The sequence below is a fragment of the Zea mays genome, chromosome 1 (assembly GCF_902167145.1).
Source record: "Zea mays cultivar B73 chromosome 1, Zm-B73-REFERENCE-NAM-5.0, whole genome shotgun sequence".
In the NCBI taxonomy this organism is placed as follows: Eukaryota; Viridiplantae; Streptophyta; class Magnoliopsida; order Poales; family Poaceae; genus Zea; species Zea mays.
This window is the reverse complement of record NC_050096.1, coordinates 204,339,423-204,350,591: the sequence shown is the minus strand read 5'-3', so window position 1 is coordinate 204,350,591 and position 11,169 is coordinate 204,339,423. Positions and strand designations below refer to the sequence as shown.

The 11,169-nt window shown below is 44.8% G+C and overlaps 1 protein-coding gene across 11 annotated transcripts; it reads right to left on the bottom strand.

Moving 5' to 3' along the window:
- On the bottom strand, positions 1-5,840 carry LOC100304433 (uncharacterized). 11 transcript variants are annotated; one of them, XR_566538.3, is made up of 10 exons: positions 5,225-5,840; positions 4,501-4,623; positions 4,282-4,398; positions 3,747-4,199; positions 3,330-3,652; positions 2,923-3,025; positions 1,731-1,790; positions 1,519-1,615; positions 1,259-1,367; positions 1-533 (listed from the first exon to the last, which is right to left on the bottom strand). XR_566538.3 is itself a non-coding variant. In NM_001353342.1 (9 exons), the coding sequence occupies exons 1-9, from the start codon at positions 5,303-5,305 to the stop codon at positions 1,357-1,359; spliced, it is 1,368 nt and encodes a 455-aa protein (NP_001340271.1). In that variant the 5' UTR covers positions 5,306-5,585; the 3' UTR covers positions 142-1,356. The 11 variants fall into 11 exon arrangements, 2 of the variants coding, with proteins under 2 accessions (XP_008681533.1, NP_001340271.1); XR_566537.4 differs by having other exon boundaries at positions 1-620; positions 5,225-5,836; XR_004849382.1 differs by having other exon boundaries at positions 1-620; positions 3,312-3,652; positions 5,225-5,825.
- Positions 5,841-11,169: the final 5,329 nt, after the last annotated feature.

The following is an 11,169-nucleotide window of genomic DNA, read 5'->3' as shown; positions in this document are numbered from 1 at the left end:
TGTACGAATTTGTCGTCTGTTCTATCGATCTGATGCTATACAAATACATTTAATTCTGTATTTATTAATAAACTACGTTTATAGACACTCAATTGTACAATAGAGTCTCTTTGTTGTCTCATGTACTTGGAGAACTGTTTTGATGTCTCTCCACTGTACATGCTCTTACGGCCTTATCTCTGCAGACCTGTAGTCCAAAACTGAAAACTGTGTGTACAACGTAAGCAAACAACAAATTCACGGTTGAAACAGCAAAAAGAATCACGGCCCAACCAAAACTGTGTACACACTCCAACGTTCTACGACAACAGGGCCAGAAGCAGAAGGTATCCGGCAGGGCGCACACGGGTCGCGGGACAGCTGCAGGCACACCCGGTCCACGTCCTTGGCGGAGTCAAGCAGCCAGCAGGTACCAGTGAAGGAGGAGGTTCGGCAGCCCGCTCGCCGGCGAGACGCCCACCGCGGCCTGCAGGTACTCCCGCTTCACCGCCTCCAGCTTCTCGTCGACTCCGGCCGGCCGCGTAGACCCTCACCTTCAGAGACAAGAAGCGGTGGCGGCTAAAATCATTTGCCTTGAGGAGACAGCTCGGAGGACAGACCGGGCGTCCAGTCCAGAGCACCTAAAAAAGTAAAAAGTGCCGTCGTAATTGCCTGTGTCATGATGTCTCTCAATTTCATGGCCAAAGTGCTTTGATGAACAGGCAGCTCTCATGGGACGGAGAATTACAGCAGACTATACAAACAGCTGGATTATAATATAAATGAACAGTGATGTTTATGTGCTCCTTGGTCCTTGCATTGCAGTCATCCAAGCCCGTCCTTGCATTGCAGTCATCCAAGCCCGTAGCAGACATGACAACGGGTACCCGCGACTCGATTCCCGATGATTATTTACTCCATATATTAGGGTATATATATGAACTAAATGTTCTACTCCAATGGATAAACGGATATTAGAATATTGTCTCCTCACTTCTTATTAAAGTTCAACTAACAGTTTCGGTTTGTACCCCTATTTATAAGCTGCGCGGTACTAATTAAAATGCGACTTGCTCAACACTGGCACATGCTTGGCTCGGTACCTATCAATCAATAGCAGTTGAAAGGGAGCAGCAAGGACTGGACGGCACCTTTTCCTTCTGCCAGTCGGTCCTGGATCGGGGCACAGCTAGCTAGCTAGCTAGCGCTCTACGAGCAAAAGAAATGCAGCAGCTAGCAGGTACATGGCACGGACGGAACCAAGCCGATCGAAACTCACCGGCGACGACCGTCTGCCGGAGGAGAGCGCGAACGTCAGCAGCGGCTCCGGCCAGTCCAGCCCGAGCACGGCCTGGCCGTCGCCATTCCTCGCTTCAGTCAGTGTGCACCTGGCATGCCCCATGCCAACCAAAACGTCCACTGTCAGAGCTCATTCGTAGTCCTATATATACGACGGTGCTCGAGCGTCTTCAGTGGAGGAAAGACGACGACACGGCGGCGATGAATGATGCGGCCAGCCGGCCAGGCCAGCAACCTTACGTGCTTTTGCGTCGTCATCGTCGTAGTGGGGCAGCCGGAGAATGAAGTGCTCGATCGCCACGGCGCTCAGCACGCGCCCGCCGACGTTGATGGTCGCCTGCGGGGAAGAGAAATGAAGGCCGCGCCAGCTGCTCAGTAATCTTATCTTGTCAGAGATACATGTATGGTATATATATGTATGTGATATTCTAGAGAGGTCAAGGGGATGGGACCTTGGGCATCATGGCCACCAGCATACGGGGGTCGCTAGGCGCTCCCTGCTCGAGAAATGCCTGGAGAGGTTGCACACAGCAGCAAATGAACAAGCACCATGATCAGTGTCAGATGAGGGGGGCATTATCGATCGATCGTCACCGGAGGAGCAAATAAACAGACACTCTGGCCTGCGGAAAGAGGAATAAAAGAGCAAGACACACTGACTTGTGTGCCTATTATCTCAAGGGTAAAATATAGTCCGTTTCAACCAAATTATCCTTGAATGGATATGGAACTGCCGCGTAAGAGCTAAACGGTTTTAGGATAGATCTCTAAATCCACCAGTACAGCTGCCTCATAATGAACCTCAGATCCAAATTTACTTTTCTTTTTAGGTACAGCTATTCCAAACGATCCTAATAAGGCCTAGTTTGGATACTTTAGGATTAGAGTGTTTTGGAGGGATTGGAGAGGGTGTAAATCCCCAATAGATCAAATACTCTCTTAATACATCTCAATCCACTCTAATCCCACTCATTACTAGAGTACCCAAACTAGGCCTAAGTGTACTGCAGTACCACGGAGGACACATGCTATGGTCAAAGGCTAATGCTGCCAAGATCGCAATTATTTAGGGCTTTGCTTATGATTAAGGAGACACGGAGCATTTCAGCACAGAAGTTTAATAACTGGTACGAACATGCTGGGCACAGACATGCCCTGTCGTAGAACAATTTTCAAAACAGCAGTTGGTTCGAAAATTTCAACCTACACATACACATCATCGGAGCCACCTCCAGGTCTACCTCATGTTCGTGTACAGCACTAACGTACTTATGAGTACGATTTTTCAATTTCGGGGCTTGACAATTTTCAGCCAAGTCAGTCAAATTATTTATAGAGAGATATGGTTTTATTAAAAAAAATAGACCTAAACAAAGTACTAATAATAAAGCACATGCATCACTGTGGTACGAAATTCCACAAAATTACTGAAGTTCATGAAATTTCAGCGAAATTTGAGAGAAAGGTTACACCCCTGCTCACGAGTTCCAGTTCCAAATGGTCCCAGAAATCTGTAACTGAAGTTCCTACCAACGTCAGTCTCCCCCATCGACAGGAAAGGGACGTGAGGTATAAAGCTATGGACCAATCATGGATGCTGAGGTGAGAAGCAAGAGGATGCCTCAGTTATTAGGGGCAGCTTACGTTCATCATGCAGGAGTAGTAGGTGTTGATCCAGAACGCCAGCCTATTATGCTGGTGGGAGAGGCCCGCTAGGTCAACCAAGGAGAGCTTCCGGAGCAGTGCCCTGTTTTTTTTTTTACAGGTAGCAACGATCATTCATTCCATCAGTATGTCAAGTCAAACAGACAACAACTCAGCAGTCAGCACACGACAGCTAAATGTAGCTTGCACCAAAAGACCAGTAGTGCTCCCAGTTTGTTCTAAAATAAGTACAGATTTTAGAGTTAGACTATTTAACTTGAGCTATCTTTTTTTTTCTACATCCTCTTCTCATAAAGGCAATGATTATTAGTATATATTTAATCTTTTACGAAGTGTATTTGATTTGGGACGGAGGGAGTAGTAGTTACCGATCAATGGAAACTCACTTCAGTCTCTGGCCAAGAGCGGAGTCGTCGCCGGCACAAGTGTTCATGTCGACTGACCGGAACTGCTTGTACCGGCCAATATCCCGCCACCCGAATTCTGGGACACAGTAGGGGTCTGCTGAGCTGCTTCCGCAGGAGCCGGAGACCGGCGGCAGCGACACCCGCTCCTCGTCTTGGCCGCTGGATGCGCTCTTCTGCGAGAAGATGGCCAGCAGGCACGCCAGTAGCTCCTCCGAGACTTCGTTCGCCGCCGTTGAGGCCTTGCTTGGACCAGTGCCATTGCTGCCCTCAACAGCTTTGTGGTCTTCCACTGCACTCGTTGTCTGAAATGGAAGATGAACATGAACATACATGCCAGAACATCAGCACGGCTGCCGAATTCAATGCCAATTTCCGCTCCAAGCTAAGCAATCGTACCTGAAAACCTGCGCGTGTCTCCGCTACCTGTACTACCCTGCATCCTGGCACTTTACTCAAGGGCGCCAGGCCGAACTCTCTGCACGAATTAGTGCCACTGCCGAACGACTGGTTCTCCTTCCCCGGACTGTCGCCTTGGCTCAGGGAACGACCGGGCCTTCTTGGTGTCCACATCGCATTGGTGGCTCGCCTCAAAGATGGCAGCCAATCAGCGGCATCTTGATCGGAGCCTTGGCGCGTCGAGGTAGACAGCTCTGGACTCTGCGGTTGTGCAGGTGGCTTGTGCCGTGCCGGCGTGCTCCGGTAACCGTCCGGGAAGTACACGCTCTTCGCCGCCATGGAGGTGGTGATGACGGTCTCCCGGTACAGTCCTTGCCGGAAATTGACGACCTGCTCCTCCAGCCGGACGACCTCCTCCTCCAGGACGGCGACTTCGGCCAGAAGCTCCAACGTCTAGTTCGGAAGGGCAGCCGATTATTGGTTGGGTTCCTTCTTGCTTCTGAAATTGGTGGAAAAACAAAAATAGGGCACTGACTTGAGACGGCAGGAAAGGAGGGAGGCGAGGTAGAGCGCCGAGCGGCCTCGTGAACGCCCGCTCCAGAGCTCGGTGGACGTTCTCCTCGTGCCGCAGTTTCATCCTCAGCTTGTCCACCTGCAAGCCGAAACCGAAAACGATGGATGTCCTCAGCGGGAATGCAATGGGCTTACAGTTAAATACTTAAATACCAGGCAGAACGAGTCGAGATATATATACGTCCTGCTGCAGTGCAATTTTCCTGTTCTTCATGCATTGCGGCGTCGCATTTGCGGGCGACGCCTTCATGGACACCGGCGCCGTCTTCGAGCTGGGTGGCCTCCTCTGCTCCTTCTCCATCGCCTTGAACAGAGAAAACGACACAAAAGAAAATTTTGAGTAGAGGAGCGAGCACGACTAATAAGACGTCGGAAGCAATTGGAGGGCGGGGAACCAAATTGGAGATGCTCTCCCGAGTCCCGACGGATCATACCGAGCCCATTTCCAACGGGCGGTAGAACCACGTTTGGCTCAGAAAAGCAGGGAGGAACAGAGTGCCGAGCACACACCCGTACCAGTACTACCACTAAACAATCCGCGGTCACAGAAAACTTGATATTCCAGCAAAAAAAAAAACCCCGCTCGCCCCAAGAACAGGAGTATAGAGTGCAAAGTTCATCTCTCGAAGACACCAAAAGCGCAGGGCTAAAAGATGAAAGACGCAAAGAATTCAAGGACCCGTCAGTCAGCATGGGGCTTCATTCTTGAAAGCCGCCAGCTTTTCCGGTCAGAGGAGCACGCAGGCCGCCGAGAAACTGAAAACAACATCTCACAGTCACAGAAAACGCCCCCCAAAAACGCAGAGGAATGTAATCATCGCCTTCCAGCTCAACGAAAGGCGCAAACTTTCCGGCGGCGGAGCCCGAGAAAGAGCGGGGCGGCAGCAGGGGCAAGGCTTACTCACTTTCTCGTTCCTCGGGGCGGCGCCGCGCGCCGCCGCCGGCCTCCGCGCCCTCCCGTTCATGGCCTCCAACGGCGCGTGCATCGGCGGAGTGCTGACGCGCGCGCCAAGGAAACGGTAACCGCACCGAGCCGCGGGCGCAGGGTCAGGGAGAAGAGGGCTAGATGGCGGGAGGAGCCTTGATGGGTGGCATTTATGGCGTTGTGAAGCGCGCCAGGCACCACACCACCTGGAGCTCGGGGAGCGGTTTCGCTAGCGAGCGCGGCGGATGGGAGCAGGACGGAGAGGCGGTGGGAAGGCCGCGCCGCGGGGCGGGCAGGGCAGAGACCAGAATTCGGCAGCGCGGATTGGGCTGGGTTCGGACACCAGTGCGCGGGGGGCTGCGGCGGGATTGTGTCGGCGGTGGCGATGGTGACGGTGGCTGGATTCGTCGTCGTCTCGTTTGAGCGTGGCGTGGTGGGTTCTTGATCTGGACTGGACCGCGTGCGTGGGCATCAAAATAACCGTGTCGACCTGCGCGGAGCGGGCAGAGCGACGGCCGACGGGGGTGGGCCGGCGCGGGGCACGCGTCTGCCAGCGTGGGGAAGCCTGCCGCGGGTGGCTTGGTTCCGATCCGGCTCGGTTGCTCGAGCCAGCGGCCAGCGCTTGTTCAAGTGGTGGAGGGGCACCGGCGCACCGCGGCGTTGGCGGACGCGGGACGGATCAGCACTGTCGCTGCGCACCAGGGGCCAGCCGCGGCTCCCATCCCAACGCCCAGGGATCATCCGCCTGTGAGGCCCAGCTCTTCGATTTTACTGTTTGGCAGTGCCCACGGGCCACGGAGCTGGTTTTTTCGCAGCTCTTCGATTTGACTGTTGGCACGCTGAAAAAATAGGGGTGTCTACGGTCTTGGAAAAGCTGACAGAGAGCATTGGCTGAAGTCACTCACTCGTGCATTTGGGGCACGTTTGGTTCATGCCCTCGCAGGCATTTGCTGCGCCTGTGAAGGGATATCAATCAGCTAGGTAGCACGTAGATATATAGTTCACGAATTCATACTCGTTTTACAAAGTTCAATCAGTACCTGTATCTATAAACATTCATGGATATATATCTCTATCCATATCCATACCTATTGGGTATCCGCTATCCGACGGATACCCGTTACCCGCCCGCCCACTACAATTTAGTATTAAACACCAAATAATAATTTTATACCATTTCAAAAACAATTATCATTCCAGCAGCATCAAATGATAATTTCATCACCAAACAACATGTCATGGATAAAAATTAAAAAAAGAGAATTTTGGACAATATATTAAATCTAGATGACCCACATGTCAGATATCTATTGGGTAACGGGTATAGATACTGGATATCCATACCCGCGAAAAAATTATCCGCGAATATTTTATTATATCTATAACCGTACCCGCGGATTCCAAATTCTACTATACATATATCAAATGAATAATTATCCACAGTTATTTACCCATACCCATTGTCATCCCTAACGACAACCAAACAGGCTCTTGGTCCCATATTGGCGAAAAAATCATCCGCGGATACCAAATCCTACCATACCTATATCTAATGAATAATTATCCGCAGTTATTTACCCATACTCATACCCATTGACATCCCTAACGCCAACCAAACAGGCTCTTGGTCGTGACGACTATCTGCTTTCCCAATGAGACATTTTATTTTATTTTTCAAAAGACATACCTCCTCCATCCTAAAATATAATCTATTTTAAACTAAACATATATACAATCATTAATTAACTTATGAACTTTTTATACGTATGTCCATGAGCGGATCCGGTCCAAAATTTAAGTGGGGGCCTAACATAACATCTGAGTGTGGGCCTAAATAAATATATATTAACTAATAAACCTTTGTAGCTATAGTAATTAAAAATTGTGTACTAAAACAAAAAAAATGAGTGGAGAGTTGTGCCCCCACTCCACACAACGTAGGACGCCCCTGTATATGTCTACATTCATTATCACTAATTCAAATGTGGGCAAAAAATGAGAGCTAGAAAAAACTATATTTAAGACTGAACGAGTATATTTTACATACTTGTATACACATTACATTTAGATATACAATAAATAATGTATTTTAAGAAAAAAAAACTTATACTATAAAATATAGAAAATACAATATTTTTAAAGGAACCACCGTCTTTGTAGAGTCTATAAAGGACAAGATTAATTAAAAATAACTTATACTATTGAGTTAATGATCATGGAACAATGTAGATCTTATCGTAGGGTTCACCCCAAGTATGATTAATAAGACATAGCTAAACTTTAATTTAAAAGACTAAAAGAGACTGTATAATTGCTATTGCTAAAAGGAACGTATCAGGTTTAAACCAACCATTTGGTACAAACCGTGCAAACACTCATTTTTTGAGATAATTGAAGTGTGCCACAAATACCTTCATAGACTTATCACATACACTCACTTGATCAGATCCCAAATACTGTAATAACAACTCTTTTATGGTTTATCAATATAACTCATCATTGTGCAAAATAAATTTGAATGCACTCTCACGAACACTTTAATCAACTCTAATACTGGGATCATGTACATAGTTCAATATGAGAGCCTTCCAATCATCCAAGTCAGCCTTATCATCATTAGATTCTTCATTAGGAAAATTATCTTGGTCAACTTTCAGGGCCCACATGGCTAGATTCAGGAAGTCGGCCTAGCTACCATCAAGGGTTGGCCTAATAGGGTTTGTCCTCTCTACACAAAAATAACAAAGTTAGGCTAGCCAACATCCAAATCCAACCTAGCTGACTCTTACTAACTAGAGCAAAGCGTAAGTATGTGCATCGACTTTTGTTTGATAAAAACGGTACACCCACCAACATCAAAGACAAATGCTTATTGAGCCAACGTGTTGGCCTTATAATTCTCATGCCTTGGAATATTTTGAGTCTGGAACATGACAAACAAGCAATGATATCAAGTCAAATATTAAGATGGACATTAAGTGGTCCTTATAAACATTGAAATTCACCATGAACTTGTTGTACAATCAGCAAACAATTACCATAGTATTCAACATTTTTTTACCTCCATGAATTAAATTTTTTAAGTCAAATATAAGAAAACTTCACATTTGACTTGAACGTTGGTGCAAATGTAATTTAATCGTCTTGATATCTTGAATAACAATGTTATGATAAATATTGATTGTACCAATACTTTGGCCTTCTTTGCAAGTTGATTAACCATTTATCACATCCATGAGATAATTTTAAAATGCATATGTCATGTCGTAGCAGGATGGTTGCTAGCATTAATCATCTATATTTTTAATGCTAAGGATGATAACAAAGTATCGAACATATGAATTTATTGACAAGAGTATGCATAACAAAAATACAACACTTCGGCTCTTGAAATAGAAAGTTATTGATAAGAAAAATAGTTTGGCAAACCTCCATAATATAAAAAACCCTACCAAAGGTCAAAATAAGAAGTTGTGGGATAGCCACACATCCCTGGGGATGAATTCTATATAGGCATAGAAAGATAATACATATGACTCTATGACCAATACTTTTTTATGATTTGGCGCAAACCTCTAATTTAGCATTCTTTTCTTGGTTCTCCTTCTCTTGTTTGCTTCCATTGCACCACTTGATTGAGAATCATCTTCCTAAGCTCGAATGTTTTCATTAGGAACCCATGCCAAGTTCCCTTCCTTTAGCATTTTTGCACCAAACTCTTGCAACTTCTTATTTTGCCACTTTAATAAGTCAACTGCGATTCTCGTATTCGCTTCTATTTTGCACAATGTCAAATCTTCCTTGAATTCTGGCATTCTAACTCCTCTTGTTTAGATTTGGCATCTACAATATCAATATATGATTTTCCCATGTCTTTTCCATTAATAGATAGATTTTTCAACAAAGTAATCGACTTCTCAATATTTATAATCAGATATGAATTCTTATTATTTTGACTATCATACATCACATAGTAAACCTATTTACCACCTTCTTCTTATGTTGAGCTCTAGATTGACTTTGATAAAAAAAGTCGTCATAATATGATGATTTCTCTAAGTATCTAGGAGTTGCATACTCTATAATGTGTCCCAAAATGTGGTGGAGCATGTGCCCATTGATCATACTAAGGATTAAAAATTGTGGGTTGTGGTCCATATGACATAGAAATTGGTTGTTCAAAAGAGAAATGTGTTGCTACTGCATGAGATCTATGCCCCTGTCAAATCTGTTTATGAGATTTATGATTTGGAGGTAATTTTGATGATTGAACCTTTCTTGGCTGATTAGTGACTTGCTTTCACTTTTTTGTATTTAGCCAAGAGTTCATCAAATATGAGCTTTGGCCTTTTACTCCTCAGCTTGTCATGGCCTTTACCTCCATCAGCTCTACGGGTATTCTCCTTTCTCCCCATCTTGATAAACATGCACCAAAGAGGACCCTTAGATGGTTTCCATTATTCAATGGGACTAATCGGTCTTTGCTTGAGTTGAAGAGATTTCATTTGCTCCCTAACATCTTCTGGAATTCCGACCACATCATTGTCCTCTAGAATGGCTTCAATTTGAAATTCATGGACAATGACATTGTCTTCACTTGAGGGCTCCACATATCTCTCTTGGGCATTAGGGCCTTGAGTTGTGAGTGAATCAGTTAATGGTAGCTGATTTAAAATCTGTTTGCCACTAAAACCACTTTAGATCTAGGTAAACAAATGGGTTAGATCTGACATCAGTCAATTTGACCAAACTTTGTGGTTGCTTTTGGGAAGCCTTGACTGTAGCACACTACCACTATTGGCCTTGTCGTATGGCATACTATGTTGGTCGATAGAATCTGAAATTGTTTTATTGTTAACAAATAAAATGACATTTTCAACGATCCATTACATCTATTAACAAGAATATCACCAATATATGTAAATTTAGCAAAATATTTGTATTTGGTACCTTATTGGTCATGTTAGAGAAGTGTATGTCCTTGATTTAAATGATGTTGTCCATAGCAACAATAGTGTCCGAATCATCTATAGATGCATCGACAATGGTAGGAACATGGGAAGTTAGCATAGCCACCTTCACCCTAGTTTGTCAACTTGTATAGTAAAAGGCACAACGAAAGTTAGCTTGGCTGACTGTAACCCAGCCTGGATGACCTAGGCAGGCGAAGTCAGTTTGGCCGATGCAAACTTGGTCTTGCTAGCCTATGAGTAGATGCTGAAATAGGCATGGCTGACTTCTGTGATACAAACTTCATCTCTTTATTTTTTACTTTTAGGTGTTTAATCTTCAGTACTTTTATATGCTTTGTCAACCAAACATTGTTTCGCTATAATTTGATGTTCACAAATGATGTGGTAGTCACTAAGTAAACATATAACACCTTTAGCTCTAAAAAATCAACTCTAGCCAGCTTCTTGTGCTTCCCATATTTTTTGTAGCCAAACTTGTTTCTTGAGATGTGATTGATTCAAAAATAATGGTTTGTTGTTTGACTTTAATAACTGAGCACTCACTTATATCCCAATCGATTCTTTGTTTGTCAATTATGCCAACTAGCAAAGCTTCTTTTCTTACAATCATATTTGATGGCTCATGTATGATCAACATCTCACTAGTTATCCCAAAGCGGGCACTAAGCATGTCATAACTATTTTCCGCATGTCTAGCCCTTGTTTTTAGAGAGTCTAAAATTACAATTCTAAGTTTAGCAAGGTATAATTGAGAATATCTAGCTAAATTCTCATTTCAACTAGAGTTAGTAGTGACATGTGAATTAGAATCACGAGTATTAACATTAACTCACCTTTCATTGATTTGACTTGAGATAGGAGTAAATATAAAGTCAAATCATGAGTATTACCATTCGCATAAACTTGTCAAATTTGTACTAGTATAACAAGCCAAATTATGAGTATGAACATA

Bases quoted from the DNA above. Each gene is read 5' to 3' on its own strand.
- LOC100304433 (XM_008683311.4), bottom strand. From the start codon at position 5,305: ATGCACGCGCCGTTGGAGGCCATGAACGGGAGGGCGCGGAGGCCGGCG. The intron at 4,399-4,500 runs GTATATATATCT...TTCGGCTTGCAG, and splicing joins AAATTGCACTGCAGCAGGAC to GTGGACAAGCTGAGGATGAA. The intron at 3,653-3,746 runs GTACGATTGCTT...CTTCCATTTCAG, and splicing joins AGACACGCGCAGGTTTTCAG to ACAACGAGTGCAGTGGAAGA.